Source organism: Apaloderma vittatum, unplaced genomic scaffold (genome assembly GCF_000703405.1).
Source record: "Apaloderma vittatum isolate BGI_N311 unplaced genomic scaffold, ASM70340v1 scaffold11179, whole genome shotgun sequence".
In the NCBI taxonomy this organism is placed as follows: Eukaryota; Metazoa; Chordata; class Aves; order Trogoniformes; family Trogonidae; genus Apaloderma; species Apaloderma vittatum.
Window position 1 is genome coordinate 26,835 of NW_009735823.1, and position 18,988 is coordinate 45,822.

The following is an 18,988-nucleotide window of genomic DNA, read 5'->3' on the forward strand; positions in this document are numbered from 1 at the left end:
CGGATCCACTTCTGTTTGCCACAAAGGAGGTTTCAAGTGTAATCTCTTTAGAGGCCAGTAGATTTTAACCACTGTGGGTCCATGGTCTGATCCAAAAAATACAGCTCTGATTCTAAAGGTAACTAAAGAAAGCAAAGGAAGTGCTTTGTCTGTACTTCTATGGAGAAATGTTTAAGGACCTGCAAACCAATCCCTTTAAAGAATGTGCTGTGAGCCTAATTTACCTAATCAAGAAAATTCTCACCCTAATTCAGCACCAAAATCCCACACTCCCATCACCCGTGTGGTTACAAAATAAACATAAGATTCAAATGAATTGCTGAAAGGTCTGCTTGATGCAAACGGATCAAGTACAACACAGCATTAGGAAAAAATAAAAACAGATTTCAGGGAAGGAAAGTCCTGCAGAAGCTGAGGTGAGTCTGAACAGCCTCAAACTAAGCTCAGCTAAAGATATCGATCAGGAGCAGGCAGTAGGATCTCCAGAACTGCAGAACTTAAAAACTTATGCAAAAGGTTATAGCAAGTCTCTAAAGAGAGAAATTCACAACAAGCAAGACAGAAAGTAGCATAGCCAGCACCTCTGCGGGTGCAAAGAATCATTATTCTTCAGTGTAAGTAGTCAGAGCTTGTTTTATAAGAGCACGATATGACTGTGTTCCAAAGGGCTTTCAGGCCTTGCCTACACATTAATCAATATTAAAACACGTTGAATATTCTAGGCACACTTTTATGGATACAACTTTAGTAGTAGATCCTTCTTTTGATAAAGAAAAGGGAGTAACTGATGCAAGTGGCTAACCACTTGTCAGGGAAGTGGCATCCCAGTATCAGGAAAGAAGGAAGGGAAGAAAGTTCCCAGGAGCTAGCAGGTATTTCTCAGTATGAGAGCAAGCCTCAGACAGAACAAAATGCTGAAGAGCAGGAGGAGGCCTGCTGGAAACAGCAGAAGCATCGTAACTATTTCACAGCTCTCATTTCAACCTCAGAATAGTATTTCCTTATCACTTTCAGCTAGCCCTGCTTTGTCATTAGTCATTTTTTGAATGCTAACTTTCGCTGTTCCTTGGGAATTTAAACCAAATAAGGAATGAACAAACCACGGACAAGGTCAGACCCAAGCAAAATCTTGAAAAAGCCTGCTTACCGAGAACAAAATTCCACAGGATTATTGAAGATACATAAAGTGGCACCAGCTCGTTTTTTAAAAAAGATTGACAAGTCCAAAAAGCCTGCTCTACAGCATGGAGGGTCTTTTCTGCTTCGAGAGGAGGAAAGAATAACACCGAATAAAACAAAACCGCAGATGATGACTCCTAAATAATAGTGACCATTAGTAAGAAGCTCATCGCCTTACCCTGAGGCAGTCTGATGGTGACAACACAATTAAACAAAAGAAACATATTTCTGGTTATGTTACGGTTTGCTTAAAACCTGCAATTACCTTCTGCCATTGATGGACTTTGCATCAGCCCTGAAGTATCTGAGTCACGTGGACATCAGACCCATTTCCTACATCTTACACATATTTTTCAAGATCTAAAGCACTGTAGTCGCAAAGCCTTAACTCAGTGTGTAATGGCTTTAACATATATTTTACATCTTAATTTGCCATAATAACGTGGCTATAAGCTGCTGTCATTTGCTCCCTTTTTCTGACCTTGGAAATAAAATGTTTAATCTCCACGGGATTTTCCTGGCGAGAGACTTTAAATCAGTGTGTACGTACATACTTCTCCCTGTGTTTTTTCAATTTTCCTAAAATATTCTCATATGTGCAGACATGATGACTAGACATGTTTCAGTGGTGCTTGAAACTTGATACAAGCTGGTAATTTAACCATGTAATTGAACAATATTACAGAAAAACACGGAGTTTCCTAGCAACAAAAGGCCTTGGACATCAAGATGGCAGGCAGCAGCTAGCACTGCCATTGCCTGACCCAACCTGAAAAGAAATTAGGCTGAAGAATGCTCTTCTTCCTCTTGCAGCCAAACTGATCTAAGATACACGGCTACAGGGCTGACCTTGGCAGGTTTTTTTTACGTGCGTGTGCCATATTCATACACAGGGTCAAAAAATGTCAGATGAGAAAGGACATTTGGGTTCCTTTTGGGGTGTTTTTATGTTTTCCAAACGAAAACAAATGTGGAAAAAAAAGAATACTCTCTGTGCCCTCAAGTTTACCCCCATACAAAAGAAAAAGCTTCTTAATGCAAAGTAGCTGAATACAGCTTAGGTTCTTGGTGCAGAAATTCCTCGTTTGGGCATTTCTGGAAGACTGGGCCAGGGGAAAGGCGGCACAAGTCTCATGAGCCTGGAGACAAGTGCTACCAGCCAGGGACAGAGACTCCCATGCCCAAGAAAATAGGACATGGAAGGACAGAGCAAGATCATCTCCTCCCCTCCTTCCTTTTTCCTCATTTTTATTCATCTCTGTCTGCAGTACTTGGGAAGAGGGGAAATAGCAAGATTTTTAGTCCAGGATCTTTTTTGCTGAAGTCAGTCAGCTGAGAAGTTATCCCAGAGGACTGAGGATAATTGTCTCCTTTATTAGTGAGCGGGAAGGTAACACCCAAGATGAAGAGCTTCTGACCAGCCAGCCTCGGACAAAAGCCATCTCTTCCTCTAGGGGAAGAGTAAAGCACAGAAGAAGCTGTCAAGTCATGAGGCTGCAGCACTCAATGTCATTTTTGTGTTAACTCCTGCCTTTAACAAAGCCTCCTGCCACAGTCTGGAGATAGAGCATTGAACCTAGACTCACAGCTCTAAAAAAAAAAAAAAAAAAAGTGCCACAGCTCTGTACAGCCCCTTGAATAACAGCAAAATGGACTTGGTGGGTATGTGACTCCCTGGAGACTTGGGCCCTCCTGACTACATTCCCTACCGAGTCCCACTTTTTGTGTCTGATCCAGACAAGTCGGTTAACTTGCCCTTTGACACCCAGGGACAACAGCACTTCCCACTGAGAATAAATACACTCAAGCCCATGGACTTTCAGACTGTGATGACACTGTCCAGAGGATACAATCACAGGAGACATCTGACCCTGGATGGATGCGAGGAGCTGTTGCCAGCTGCACTGCAGTGGTTTTCACTGCTGTCCCCAACAGCCCAGCGGGGCTCAAGGAGCAGAAAAAAAATTTCTTACACCCTTTCTATGCTCAGAGCTTCCTTCAGCTACACAACAACATCGGTCTCTATTCCCAGTTACATCATGACTTCATTTTTCCATCCGAAGTAGCTAACTGTTGCTTCAAGAAAAATGTCAAAATCTGCCTGTTTTCTGAATGAAAACTTATAAGTCTCGGGCAGAGAAATAAAACCCTTCTAACACGAGCGTGATGGCTTACTGGTATTTCACTAAAATAGCAGCAGCTATTTGTGTGCAGTGTGTCTGTAACAAATAGGTTGGTAGAAAAACGCCGTCTTGCAAACACCATTCTTTTTCAACATTGCCTTTACAGCTTTGGAGGCACTGGCTGCTTTCACAGCCAAGTTTGCCACCGCTATGGAAAACGGGCTGCGCATGCAAGCCAGCTGAAGTCATGCAGACTGGAAAGGGCTAGGGCTGCTGCTGCTACCACTGTAAAAATGTTATTTGGAAACCGTCTTCTCAGAGAGCTGTATAAGGAATCAAAAAGCCATGGTAGGGATGCAGGCTTGATGCTTTTCCGTTTTTTAGCAATGACTAATACAAAAAAAAAAACAACCCAACAATCCAAAAAAGCTCTTATCTCAAAATAAACCATTTCTGCCCCTTGCAAAGGCATATAAGCAGGCAAGGCAGAATGGCCTTATATAGCTGGCCTAGTAATGTCCTCTTTGTTTCTGTATCTGAAGACCTTCTTTTGCATTGTACTCTCATAACCTCAACCAATTTGGATGGAGAATTCTTCCTCAGCTGCAAGGCAGAGGGATGTCCGTCTCCATTTCATCAGAAGAGCTGTGCAAGCACAACACAGAGAAAAGGCCACCATCAAAAATGTCAACAAGTCAGGACAGAAGTAATTAATCTAACAGAGGTAAGTGATGTGCAAGAAATACAAGCTTTTCAGTGTCTAAGGGAGCACAGAAGCATGTTTTAGAAGGAAAAAAAATGCAAGACATTTCTTCTACAGATTCATCCCTTATGTACAGCTGTTTGCTGGCTAATGAGGGTTGAGTCTGTAACTGCAGTTGGGTGTCCCTGTGATATCCAGCTGTCTATTTGCATGAGATCTGAAGGAGTACAATAATCCAGTTGGATGGTTTCAGTTATTGAACAAACAACAATTAAATGTGAGTGGAAATGTTTCTATTTCCTTAAGAGGCTTCACAGCATTAACTGCTTCAGATAAAAGGATGGAGTCAGCTCAATAAAGTTTTTGCATCTTGATCCCCAAAAGAAACACCATTTTTCAATAGCACAACTTCAGTTTCACTCAAGTAGCAGAATACACCTGTCGATGCTGACGCCAAATCTGAAGAGACATTCTCTAAAGTCTTTTTCTGTAATGCTTCTTCCTAAATGGTTTGTCCACCCTGCATCACATTGTCCACTTCATGACAAAGAGACCTTGTGAAAATGTTACTGCTTCAGGCAAACAAACAAGCCCCTAAATAACAGCAAAGTTTTCTTGGTTAGCTTTTTGCCACATGAGTTTTCTCTACAGGGTAACAACAGATTATAACAGCGCCAGACTTGTGCTGTTTCTCTACTCCAGCTAAATATGGCATTATTTCATTGTGTCGTAACATAATGCCAGTCCAGCTTCATAGGATTTTCTTAATCCAAAGCCAGTGTTGAAGTCCAGCTGACCTCAGATTTAGACAAACCTCAAGAACTTTGACTGTGAGTTTTCTGCAGTATTTGAAGATTTCACTCACCTCTCCTTTTTTTGGTATATTCCTACAAACTTCAGTGAGAAAAGATTGCTTTCATTCATAACACAGGAATTTCTAGAGAGTTCTGCACCACCTTAGGGCTTCAGTTTTGGGGGAGAGCAGATAAACAAGCAAAACGGCAGATACAGGCAAAAAAGGGTTCTAGCTGAAGTTTTGATATTCTGATCTATGACCTTAGGTGTAATCATGAGAGGCAGAAAGCATATTTGAGTATCTCTACACTTTGTAGATTCCCATCAAAAACAGTGACACGGAAGTTCAGGGAAACAATAAGAAATTCCAAGTAAATCTATTGGAGGTAGCAGCATCTGTTTGGTATATTGCACATCTTTCTGCAGAAGCAAAATTTCTTACCTTTAAGCAAATGAACCTTCTCAAAATCTTGAAAATTAGATAAGCCCAATACAAATGCAAGCCTTGAAGGATCAATAGCTGCCCATTGAATAAAAAATATGCTATGACAGGAGTTGTGGAGTAGTATGTAGGCTGATACAACGTGGCACGAAGAATCCTAAAAAAAATAAATATATATAATATATATTATGGTGCAAGATTTCTTCCCTATGCTATTTGCAACTATTTCTAATTTCATATTCCAAACTGATTATTTCAATAAAATATTAAAAAGCTCTGCAAAGATGACAGATTAATTAACAAGCCCTGTCTTAACCAGATTATGCATCTCTTCTAAAATACAGACTTCAGAAGATGAGAAACTTGAGTCTTGCATGAAAGTATTATAAATAAGCCTAGAAAAAATCCTGGTTTTTAAAATCTTGAGCTCTGTGTGGTCTAGATACTATGCAACTCTGAGTTTGACTGTGCCATTTTTTGTTTATTCAAATTCTTTCTAATCTGAAATCCACACTCCAGAGAAAATCCTACAGGCTGTGCAACAGGGCTTTTTGTTAATTAACGTATGCTTTGTTGTTCTTCAGACTTTACTACTTCTATATTATTTAGGGCTTTTTGAGTCCCTTTAATCTCATCGTGTTTTGCTTCCAAGCTCAAGAACAAGAAACTCAGCGAAGCAAAATGATTGGAGATCACGTGTATAGTTAATCGAAAAATAATAATAAAGTAAAAGACATCAGCATTTCTGAGAGAAAATACCACAGGAAATTAAAACCTTGTGTTAATCAACTTTCAAAACGATTAACCAGCTTGTGCCTCTAAGGGTTTGTCCACATGCATGGGGGGCCACGAAGGCAAACGAGAGCAAGTCAACCGAACTCCGAGTGTGGAACACATTAAGCACTTTTTAAAAGCTAAACACGCGGAGCATTAAGTGCACTAAGCATCCGTGTGGATATTCCAAAGCAGATTAAATCATAGCACTCCAACGTCATGTAATCAGCAAGTTATGATTTATTTGCATTGACTTCCTAAATTAATTGGTTCACCTGAAATTTTCTGAGTGTTCCTCACACGAGCGAGTGAGGTGAGGCATTGCCTAAGAACTAGGTAGCAAAAGAAGGCTCTACACGAAAACTAACTACAATCACGTAGGAATGACACTGTAATCTGACTTTGCTGCTACAGCAGAAGGGATGGAACGAAAGGGAAAATGATTTCTTCTAGTTAAGTAGCTCAATTGCCTTGAAAATGCAGGAGCTCATAGCATTTAATTACAATTTACAAAACCACGTTAAATAATACATAAAAGCCTTTATTTAAGTTAGCGTATTTTCAAGAGGCTCATTTAAAAACTATTTGTACTTAATTTTTTAAAGAAAATGACAGTTTTGGCCAACTCTTCTCACTGTCCTTTATTAGCCACCAATAATGAAAAATACTGTTTCTGCTCTTTAAAGTATAATCCATTCCTTTCTTCTTCCCAGCACCACCAATACTAATCTCTCCACAGAAATGGGAAGGAAAGAAAAGCCTGTGACTACATTAAATATTTCTTACCAGAAGGGGAACAGGATGATTCTTGTGATGAAGAACACAATGGAAAAGATGATAAAGAGCATATTGCAGGTTTTCTCCCAGTGAGCATAATTAAACATCTTGGCTGCCTACATTGAATAAAACCCATCAGATACAAGGCAAACACTCTCTGAAATACATTCCTTTCTGCATTTTCATAAACAAGGACTCATCTGCCACGTAAGCAGGAAGAAAATTTCCTCCCAGTTTGACGTTTAAAGCAATCATTTTATTGATACCTAATAAAGAATTATCAAAACAGATCCTCTGCTTATATTTCTCCTTTCATCTTTAAATATTCTGCATCAAAGGTCTAGAAGGACAGCTCTCTGAGCAGAATATAAAAACTGTCACGAAAACACTTGAAGGAAGAAGTAGTCCCCCATTCTTGCCAAAAAAACCAACAACCCTGTATGTACACGTTTAATTTGGGCCAATCCAAACTGAATGACCCCATGATAAGTTCTTCCAATACAACGGAGAGATTATCAGGAGCAGAAACAGTGACACACAATAGCCTGCAAGGGCTGCTCACGCTGGCATTGCCACCAAAAGAGGTGATGAAACCATGCTCTCAACCTTGGTGTTATAAACTCAGGGGAATTCTATTAAAGGAAACGTATTTGTCTTCCAAGAAACCCAGCAGCAAGTCTCTACAACCAAAGCACTGCATAGAACAGAACACTTCTTAATCTCAATTCTAAACATTTATATTTAGTTCAGGGAAGGGACTTCCTCTTCAGTTTGCCGGAATAAACTTTTCTTCTGCCAGTAGATACCTGTGATATCTTGCTCAGGGACAGCTTGAATGTCTCCAGCCATAAGCGTATAATGTAGATGTACACCTTGGGTCAACACAAGGGTGTGAATGTTGACAAAATGAAGCCAGTTTGGAGAAGGAGACAAAATTTTGGCTGCTAAATTTGCTTGAGAATTGGTACCATGACAAGCTGTTCACAGGCTAGCCAACTTGGTCTAATTTAGTAGCAAAACAAGAATAATCCAGGGAGGCAGCTGTATTTCCAGTCCCTGTTCCGTACTGAAGTAGTTCACTTCTGGTTTTTTCTCATAATGGATTTTGTAACAGAGTACCAGTTTAAATTACCCAGAAGCTTTTTATCTTACAGTTTAGGAATCCACGTCTCTGTGGCGATAGGAAAGGATCATATTGAACTTATGGCAGAAAGATTAAAATATCAGTGAGTGCAACCTGGGCACAACCAAAAAAAAAAAAAAACCGACAACAAAAACCAACCCCAAAACATCAACCAAAATGCCCAAAACAAAAAAGATGGGCAGGGTTACCTCAAGCCAGAAATCTGCAGTATCGTGCACAAACATCACCAGCGTTCCAAGGCGCACGTAATTGCCACACCAAGAGCCACTCATCAACCCAATGGCAGCCAAGTGATGAACGACATGAGCCAGAAAATCCTGTAGAAGAGAGAAGATTAAAAAAGAAAAAAGAAAAAAAGGTATATCCAAGCAAGTGCAGGCCTTGAGGGTCTCCGTGTGGATGAAGTGACGAGCAAGACTTGTCACACACAGAGATGTCCTGGCAGCCGGGAGAGCACGGTCTGCAGGTGTGCCAGGAATAGACTGATGCTGCCCTCACGTGGCTGCACCAAACCCAGGATTAGGACAGGTCTTTTCCTTCCAAATATTTTTTTCCTCCCTCACAGAAACAGAGGTTCTAGTTACAAATAAGCATGACCACTTGCCTTCCTTCTGTTGTCAATTCCAAGGGTAAATAAGAGAGACCAGTAAAACCCAATCTCAGCCATGTAGTACCAATACTGGGATGGCAGCAGAGTCTGCAAGAAAGAAAACCACAGTTAACTCTGGGAATAGCAAAAAGCAAGTGCCAAGTGAAATTACTTCTTTTTTTCCTATCCTCACTTCTTTTGCTCCTCTGCTGTGCCTTGCTTAAAAAATTAAACTAAACTAAATCCCTGTTCTGGGCTTCATTAAGAAGGATGTTCTGGGAGCCAAATATTTTAACCTTTACTCAAATCGAACTCTTAGTTTCTGCAGTTCCTCCCCCACCTCTGAATCGTAGCATGCTTTTCACCATGTTTTTGTCAGAGAGCTACACGCAGAGCCCTTCTGCATTTAATTACAAACAACCGCAAATAAACAAAGCCCTCCATTTTGGCAAACAATTAACATTTTAAACATTCACACATCCGATGACTAAAATGTCAGCTATTTATGCTAAAATCCTATGCATCTGCTTAGTGCTAGAGGCTGAGCTTGGCTGCTCCCTCGGTTCCATACATTTCCCATGTGGCAGGAAGTAGGCTTAGTTATCAGGTCCTATGAGCAAGAGAAACTGGGAAAACTCCTCTGGGAAGTAAGATTCTTTTTATTCTTGGCCCCCAAGTAGGACAGGGATAAGAAGGCAGCGTGATGAGCTGCAGATTTACAAAAATATGAGTAGGGGGCACACAAGAACCTCTGGCAGGTGGGCAAAAAGGCCATTTGCTTAGAGTCATCTGTTCTGAGACTGTTAGTAAAATATTTTAGGACGAAGTGAGAACCTTGTGACTCTTGGGAGCACACAAGCAGAGATCTCCAGAGCAGGGACTCACTACGCCAATCCAAATCACCGCAGTGCTCCCTCCACATGCTCTACTGAGCCACAGGGCCCAGCAAGCACACAGGCTCAGCGTAACCCTCTGCAATAAAGCTCTTCTGCTGTGGCTCGAAGCATCATCAGGCCCAGCGCAAGCTCAGGCATTCTGCACTAGAACCCCAACACCGATAACATCTCCTGTGCGCAACCGGTAACCGGGGACGGGTGGAAATAACAGCGGTCTGGCTGGAGGGATGAGTTGCAGCACCAGCAGATCATGGAGAAGTCCTGCAGCAGTCAACAGGAGGTACCGAAGAAAGGCAAAAGGCTCTGGTGCCGCACCTTTCTAGGTGGTGCCGGGTGGGAGGGAGAAGGGCTTCTGTGGATTACCCCTTTCAACAGGGAAATACTTGAAATGCCTCCGGGCCAATGGCCCAATGCCAAAAAGCTTACCTGAAATGGATAGCCAACCCACGTCTGCCATATGTCGTAAAACCAAGGTTTCTGGGAAAGACAGATGATTCAGAGACTGATCAGCTGAGCAACAATAAGTCACCTTAACTCAAAATCTTCAGTACTCAAAATTTCTAAGTGGAGCAGGCTAAGAAGCTATAGTCTTGATGACCATTCTCCACCAATTTCTAAAGGGATCTTAAATCTCAGATTTATTATATTGGTCCCAGCTTTTTGGCTACTTTTCAGGACACCTGAAATGTTCCAGTTGATCATTTCATCATCCAAAGCAGTGGGTGTGTGTTTTATTACTGCAGTTACTCAAGATACGTTGCCACAGCGATTAGATTTTGCTGTGTTTACCAGTCCCACACACCGCTGGCTCACGGTGATAAACAGTGTTTGGGGAGAAGAGCCAGATGAACGCAGACACGCTGAGAACTGTTGGGCTGCTCAGGACAAGAATTAATGACACCCCAGGCAGTGCTCACAGAGTTACAAGCAGCACTCTCTCTGTTATTCCCAGCTTCTGAGTCGGCAGCAACACCTCAATAAATAGCCACGAAATACACCATTGTTGTGACCCCCAAAAGTGCTGCCAGAAAAGGTTTATGGCCTCCTCGGAGAAAAAACATGGCCATGTGATGCATTTGTAGGTGTTAACAGGCAAGTTGTAAAGCCATCTTGAAACTTGCCTTAAAAATACTGGTTGCTCATAAATTACCTTAGCACAGAAGTTCAAAAGAGAATTTCAAAATTAAGCAAAACCTCGGTGCACATTGCAGCCTCTCATCTAGATTACATATATCACAGATCTGAACCCAAAGAAAATGACTGAGTCTTTTAACAGGCTTCAACAAGATTAGAAACCAGTCCTTATTTTGTTAAACATCTAAGAATATCAATCCTTCAAAAAATTAACTTACATCATAGAGAAATATAAATCCAGCAATGGAGGATGTAAGATAGAATGAAAATCGCCAGCTGCAAAATTAAAATGAACAAATAAGAACAGAGCGTCTTGAGCTAGAATTACTGCAATCACTGTCTGTATATCACAGACAATCTTCACATAAATGCGCCCTCACACTCTACATTAAGGGTTGACCAATATTAACTATATCCGAATTATTAACATTTAACTACTTAAGCTTTGACTAATTGCTAAAGAAATAAATTAATTTACATTATCACAATACAAGTACCCTGACTGTGATTACAGTAGTAATTTTCCAGCCAGGCATGATCTCATCAAGAGCATGGTCACAGCAAATGTAATAAACTCCCTAAAATGAATGTTCGATAACAGCAACATTTCCTGCTGTATCAATCCCTCAAGAATATTCACAGTGGCCTAAGAACATCTCACAGTTTCCTGACCCCAGAAGGTCTTTCAGCCATGTGGCACACACTTTCCAATCCAATGATACACTGGGAGCGCCTACAATGACCGATGTCAACTGCTGAGTTAATTTCTCTTGATCTGTCTTAACACTGATTACTGAAAACAGGGCAGCCCCTCAAAACTTTAACAACTACTGGACTGGTTTATGTCTTACTACAGAGGTCTGAATTAACTATAAACCTCAATCTTTCACTGTGTTTGCCAGCACTTAGCCTGATCTAAGTTTTTGGGGCCTTAAACAGATATCCATCAAAGCAGATAAAACTTCCAGGGTTTCACCACTGATCTGTTAAGTCAGCAAAGGGGAAAAAAGTTCTTGTGTATCTCAGCAAATGATGTTGTTGCTTCTGTATGTCAGAGCAGGATGCGGTGATGTGGAGCCAGCAATCAGCACTGTAATGACTCCAGAGCCTGCGTGGGAGGTATTGTCCCGGGGAATGGGTGCGGCTGGAGACTCAGTCGGAGCATTCTCACTCCCACCTCTACAGGTGATGGAAAATTTCTTCCTTTCCACTCTTCCCCTTGGCAGGAACACATTTGACCTTTCCCAGAGCAGCTCTTCAAGATCAGTAGGAAAACACTGCAGAACTCGACACGCTAAGAAAGGTCGTGATCACGGGAACAGGCGCGTAGCCCCACACCCAGAGTGAACTTTGTATAGAACAAGAGATATCCTGGCGAAGAGCAGCAAACAGCCTCCCAGAACCTCTGAAGAAGGACAGAGAGGTTCAAGAATTACACGGCACTAACAGGTTGAGAGATGTATAAAAATGAGATTGTGGTCTTTGGCAAACATTAGCGAAGTGCCACATGAGAGATGATGAGGAGAACCTGTCTGGTAAAAGCAGCCCTTCCTTTCTGAGCCCTACATTACCTGGAGGCTGATACCCCAGGTGAAAGAATGAGATGTTCAACAGCTGAGCCAGCGTTTTACAAGAAAAGCAAACAAACAAAAGATCAGGACAACTAACACTGCAAAACACCCACTGCACAGACAGAAAAATTCAAAGGGATGTGATGAAAATTAGGAGAGCCCAGGGAAGGGGAGAGCAGAATCCAGGAGTAATAGCCAGCTCAGAGTTAACCAAGAGATGCCAGGAAAAACAACCCTGCAGGTCTCTTCAGCTTGGAGGAGGGGTGACCCTCATTAATGTTTATAAATATGTAAAGGGTGAGTGTCAGGAGGACAGAGCCAGGCTCTTCTCAGGGACGTCCAATGACAGGACAAGGGGCAATGGATGCAACCTGGAGCACAGGAGGTTCCACAAGAACATTAGTAAAAAAATTCTTTAACGTGAGGGTGCCGGAGCCCTGGCACAGGCTGCCCAGAGACGTTGTGGAGTCTCCTGCTCTGGAGACTTTCAAAGCCCACCTGGACACGTTCCTGTGTGACCAACTCTGGGTGATCCTGCTCTGGCAGGGGGGCTGGACTGGATGATCTCGAGGTCCCTTCCAATCCCTGACATTCTCGATTCTGTGGCATGGGACAGACTTCACACTGAAGGGCTCATTCTGCCCTGAGGCCTCCTCTTTCATGCAAGTGAGGTGCGAGCAGCCGGTCAACGTAGCGGGACTGATTCTGCATTGACTGTAAAGTGTAAGTGGTTTTCTGAATTGGATCCAAAGCACGAAGCACCTAAGAAGACTGTGCCATTAGTCCCCAGCCCTACTAATATATATTGGACACACGTGGCAACAAACACTCTGGGCTTCAGATAACTCGCTATATGTGCAACACTGCCAGAGCACTACCTCATTTTGCATTTAGCCAAGCTTCTTTATGAATTTGGTGAACAAAACCTGAAGTAAAACTCGTCCAAAGTCACCGATTTTTACCCGAGTGCCTTTTAAAAGCTCTAAACCTGGCCACCAGGCAGAGCACTGAACAGCAGCTACGCAAAAGAATTTTCTGATTTAACTACAGGAATCTTTTCTCTTGAACTAAAAAGAATTTAGCAGGTGAAGTTAAAGGCTGGCAAGTCTTTTAAGGCAAGGAAAGTTTCGTGCAGAGGGCTTTCCAAACTCCAGTGTTGCTTAACTGGGAGCACTAATAGCTTAAGTATGGTTTAGATCTGGCTCATCAGATTTTCCTTGTGATTCAGAAAAATGATCCTGGAGATTGCAGGCTTTCAAAAGTTTCATAATGCTTGTAACAGTGACTGCTAGCGTGGAATAACTCTGTTCGTCGTTTGTTGCCTTGAGAAATGCATCCAATTATATTCAGTAACAAAGAGCAGAATAAGGTTCACAAAATTGCACAAGAGAAACCTGTTTGCTTCATTCTCACTTGAGCTGCTGAGCAAGTTTTAGCTTCAGTCTTTGGCTGTGTGTTACTAGAGACATGCACCCGTGGCAAGCAGGTCTTATATCAACAGCAAGAAATCTTACTGTCATTTGTAAACACCAAGTTAACTGGTCCACAAAACCAACACAGAGTCAGCTTACTCAACTCTGACTTATGAGACACACATCTATGTCTATCAGCTGGCTTTATGCCCAACAGAGGACATCATCAAACCATCGTATTGATTCACACTGAAAATAATCTTGAAAAAAAAAAATCAAGTTTGAGCTTTTAACACTCATTCCTTAAGCTAATCTACACAAAAAAAGAGGTTAAATATTATAATCATGTGCATTTTTGCCAAGGTAATTATGCTACTCAAAATCCAAATATAAAAGAAAATTAGGAAAGTGTTTTACACTGGTACAGTTAATTTCAGTATCCAAAAGGAATGAGCTATGTAAGTAAAGCCCTGCCCATTTGGGGATTCACAATTTGTATAAGATTTTGGGTAACAATAGAATAGTTATCAGTAAAATGTTTAGGTCTGGGGAGGTCACAGAATCAAAGAACGGCCTAGGCTGGAAGGTCTTTGCATATTTGTGAAAAATGAGACTTTTGAGTGAAAATTAGACCAGAATTAGGCAGAAGGTTTTGAAACTCTTTACATATTCACTATTATCCCTCAAAACTGCCCAACAGCCCACTCCCATCAGTGCATCTGAGCTCACGTTTTGCACAGTGCTCCATGTTCAAGCTATCGTTCAGTTGGGAAGCCACAATTCCCGCTCTTGAGTTGCCTTCTGTACATGGCATCCAAAACAACAGCATGGGTACGTACATACACAAGAGTGAGTAGTTTTGTTCCCCTATGATTACTGGCAAACAGAAGAAGTATTTTCCTATTCTCTTCATTAAGCACTATGTAGGAGGAGTCTACAAATAAGTCCATTATTACACACTGAAGAAAAATTGTAAAATATTGTGAAGGTGGGTTTTTTTCCAGGAGAAACTGTTAACCTAGTCTTTTAAAGTCATGCCACTTGGAGAAACACTGCTAAAACCTTCCAATTTGTTTGTGTACGCAGAAACCAAAACCCTCAGACAGTCCCAGCTTTCTGGAAATCTGTTCCCCTTACAAGGCACCTGAGGACCTCAATCATTTTTTTTTTTTCCCCCCAAACAGTAAAACCAATAATAATTAAAAACCTGTTTTTTCTCTTACAAAGCTTCCTGGAATTTCCGCAGCACTGTTGGGATCTCAAGGTTTCGTCGTCTCCTAAACCATTTTTCCACCAAACGGACAGTACAGTTGCACTTTTTGGCAAGGCCTTGAATATCTGACTGCAAAAATGGAACAGTGTTAGCAACAAGACGCGCTCCCATGTAACTTCCATTTATTTTGTCGTTCACAGATCAGCTTCCCACTGAGGTCTTAATTTAAAAATGTTACTAATATTAACTATCTATGGGAGTTTATCTTGCAGGCTCCCTGGTTTAATTTTTGCGTGACGCTCACAGAAATCCCGGATGTTCAAGATGCTAATTTATATAATCAGGAAATACACACGTCCACAAACTGTGCAATTGTCTTTCTGGTAGCTTCTGATAGTTTCAAAGATGCAACTTTTAAGTTAAGCAAGAGGTTGCGCTGGAGGAGGAAGCGCCATGTGTTGACATACCTACCTAATTATAATTAATTATTAGATTATATTTAAATAAGTTTTGCAGGTGAGACATGGGCCTGCCATTAAGGTGATCCAAGCTGTGTTTTCAAATCCAATGTACTTCTGTGGTACAGGGCAAGCCAGTTAATCTTACTGAGTGAAATCCAGACTGCCTTTTGACACCTAGAAATAAATTAGGACTAGAGAGTTGCCAAGAAATACATCCAGCCCTTCACGTGCGACAGTCAAGTGTCTGTGCCTGACGTGTGCTCTGAAGGTCAAGTGGCTGCGCCGTGCAGTCACGATAGCAGATGCTAAGCTCGAGGCACAGCAGCTCCTGAATTTCTGGGTGCTCAGTGCCCAGTGCTGCATGCAGCAGCCTCAAGGCTTCCTCCCTCTCCATCCTGACGAGAGGAAGGTGTGGGATGACCTCCCCTGGGGCTGCTGCAGGAGAGGAGGCAGTGTTGGACTCATCCCTGGGGAAGTTCCTTCCCTGCCAGGCCAGTATGCAAATTGTGGGTGGCAGTGGTGCTGCCTCCACCAAGGTAAGTCCAGTTTAGTTAGTCTCCTACCCTGAGAGAAAGCTCTGGTATGTGGGTGAAGGCACCTCAGCTGCCGGGGAGGGCAGGAGTGCAGACAGCCTCTGTGCCCAGCCCACCCTGCTGGCTGGGAAGCTCTCCACTTGCCAGGCAGGAATAATGACTATTTTGATGGAGAATGGATGCCCTCAATCCAATAGCCAGGCCTCTGCGTGGTTTTTCAGGCACATTGGTCTCCAAGCTGGACACCTAAAGGAGGCAGCCTCAGTCTTTTCCAGGTACTGACAAGCATAAAAATGCTGTGTTTCCTTTCTGAGAATAACTGTCAAATGGTACTCATGCAGAAGGCAGGTAAGAAACAGAGAGATCAGGATACTTGCCCAGACAGAGAAGAGCTCATATGTGAACACGAATACATCTATTCCTGATGATATCAGGCAAAAGAAACAGTAAGAGAATAGGAGAGTTAAGGATAGAAAGCCAAGTTCCACGTAGCAATAATTATCAACACTTCTCGTTACTAGAAAGCACATACTTTTCAAAAACTGTGTAGGAACACTGAGATTATTTGGTAACTGTAGTCACGTAAGTGAACTTTCTGAGGCTACATTCATATCAAAGTACCTTTTTCCCATCAACAACCAAGTAGCCTCATTTTTTGAGATGGTAAACATTGGCTATAATTTTTTCTCTTGTTCAATTTTAAAAAAAAAAAACCAGCAAGGTAATAGAAAGATTGTTTTTCTTTCTCACATAAGCCAGGATTAAGTACACAGCAATACAACGGATCAAAAGGCTTCCATGCCAGCATTCCAATATTATTGCTTGCAGTAAACATGATACCAATTTCCAACAACAGATGTCAGCTGATGTTTTCTCCAGGCGGAATGAGTTAAAGATGGAACACTGATCTTCACTGGAAATATTAACAGTCTAACCTAGAATAGCATGCCAGAAAATTAAACATCTTAAACATATTTTGTGTTTTGGATGCCATACACCCTTGTCAGCAGAACAGCAACAAAAACCCAAATAAATTAAGTCATCTGTCAATCAGCTGGAACTCATCCCATGATGTCATTGCTGATAGCTGATTGAAACAGTAAGACTTGGGATTTTCCAAAACCAAAACTAGCTTCAAAAGAATGAGAGTCCTTACTTGGGATGGATGTTTGGAGCACTCCCGGAAATAACTCTCTAAAACAGGATTAGGCTGTGGCTTCACACGTCTTACATTCTTTATACCTAAAGCTTTTGCTAGAGGTATAGCAACATATCTGAAAAGACATAGCATGAAAAACTTTAAAAATACAACACAGTTACAAGACCTCAGCTATTTTCTCATGGCAGCATATGAAGACAATAAATGCAAAGCAATTTAATCTGCTCTAGGATATGACCCTGCACTGTGAGAGAAAGAAACCTCCCTCTAGCTAATCCCAGGAGAGAACCATCACGTATCAGCAGTTATGCAAAAAAAACAGACCCAAGGACTCAAGTTTGTGGTGATGCAATGCTATAAAATGAAAGGAAATATCCTGATTTTTGTGTCCTTGTGCTTTTCAGAGGCATGCTGGAGTTAAGCAACGAGTAAGGGAGAATGAAACAATAACAGATGCTCTCTCCACGTGAGCTGAAAAACTGCTACTGGGATACTTTGTCCTAGCTGCAGATAGTCACTCAGCACATTGCTTCACAGGGCTACCACTGATTTGGCTTGTGGCCTCCAGCTTGTGGCACACACCAACTCCCCCAGAGACCAAAGGCTTCTCTTTCTCTTCCATTTTCCAACGCAAATCGCTGCAGAGCGTGCCAAATGTTCTGCTCTTCTTCTTGGGTAGGCTCTTCTACAGAAGTCCCACTCACTCCCGCTGGTATCAGCAATTGATACCTTATTACTCATAACAGCGGTCAGTTTTCCTCTTTAATGGGCAGATTCACTGCAGGCCAGATGTGTGGGCTAATTACTCACAGGAGTAATTTCCAATAGCAGCACAGTGAGACACAGTTGGGCAAGCATTTACTGAGAATGGTTATAAACATATGATCCAAATTACTTTTGATCTCTAATACGAATGATCTTATCTGGTTCTGTTTTCAAGTCTGTCCAACTTATGACATTCCAAATTTCCTCATTCTATCCTGAAATAATTATAAAAAACTACTAATCACATTCTTTAGAGCAATAAAACCACCAAAGGTCAAGCAAGAAAGACAAATATAAATATGTCAAAGCATTGCAAATCTGAATATATCTGTATCTTTCTTCTGTGGAGCCAACTTCTGCCTGTCCCGCAAGATTCCAGCTGCAGAAGCAATCCATCAGTGCCAAAGTGAGAAAAAAAGGAATCAGCATTATTAGATCTGCAAAAAATGTTCAGATGAAACTCTGAGATTCCTCTGCTCCACCTAGTTTTGCTGCAGCTAGACACTTGGGGTCTATCAGCCTCACATAAATGGAGAACCAAACAAAAGTAGAGGTTTGGTTTGGAGGATGAACACCTCCACCCTGCCACTAAAGGAGAAAAAGCAAAAGGAAACCAGAATGGTTTTGTATTAATCGAATCTCTAGGGGAAGAGGATAATTGGAATTGTCCACATGCATCTCTAGGAAAGCTAGATAGAAATATTTTCTTTCTAGATTGGACCACAGCCACATGTTTTTAATAGTGAAAATATTTCCCATTTTTTCACCTGCCAGATTATCTGTACTAGATCTTTTGAGCAAACCGTCAACTAATCCTCCTTTAGAAAACCAAAAGCACATTGATCTAATGATATCTTATTATTCAAAAATTTGTAGCATTGAGAAGGATTAACATTACCATTAATTTGCTTTTATGTTTCTTACCTTTCACTGAGGAATCGGATAATCAGCAATACAAAGGCATACGGGATCGTGGCATATAACTGTTGTGGCTTTGGAAAGACAAGTCCATCACGGTCTACAAAATTTTCCCATGTGCAATTGATAGGCATCCAGATGTTCTCCCACCAGAACCAGCTGTTGAGCGTCTTTAGTACGTGCGCCATGCTAAGCAAAGAAAGAGATAATTAAAAGTTACTCCCTCTGCATAAAAAATAAAACATATCAAATAAAACTTATCAAACCCCGTTGTGCAAAATGGTAGTTCCCAGCTGGCAGGACATTTCCCAGAGAGAAGGAACAAGCAGCTGAGGCAGCTCAGGTCCCACCAGAACTCAGTCGGTTTAGAGTATGCAGGTGGGATTAAAATCTAGCAGAA

At 41.6% G+C, this 18,988-nt stretch overlaps 1 protein-coding gene across 1 annotated transcript in view; it reads right to left on the reverse strand.

Moving 5' to 3' along the window:
* Window positions 1-18,776, reverse strand: part of CERS3 (ceramide synthase 3) — a 28,744-nt gene extending 9,968 nt beyond the window's left edge. The window contains exons 1-9 of the mRNA XM_009876743.1: window positions 18,595-18,776; window positions 16,903-17,020; window positions 14,763-14,881; window positions 10,775-10,832; window positions 9,849-9,899; window positions 8,542-8,634; window positions 8,126-8,254; window positions 6,803-6,909; window positions 5,243-5,399 (exon numbers count right to left, since the gene is read on the reverse strand). Of these exons, the coding sequence (XP_009875045.1) occupies window positions 5,243-5,399; window positions 6,803-6,909; window positions 8,126-8,254; window positions 8,542-8,634; window positions 9,849-9,899; window positions 10,775-10,832; window positions 14,763-14,881; window positions 16,903-17,020; window positions 18,595-18,776 (1,014 nt within the window). The remainder of the gene's footprint in view (window positions 1-5,242; window positions 5,400-6,802; window positions 6,910-8,125; window positions 8,255-8,541; window positions 8,635-9,848; window positions 9,900-10,774; window positions 10,833-14,762; window positions 14,882-16,902; window positions 17,021-18,594) is intronic.
* Window positions 18,777-18,988: the final 212 nt, after the last annotated feature.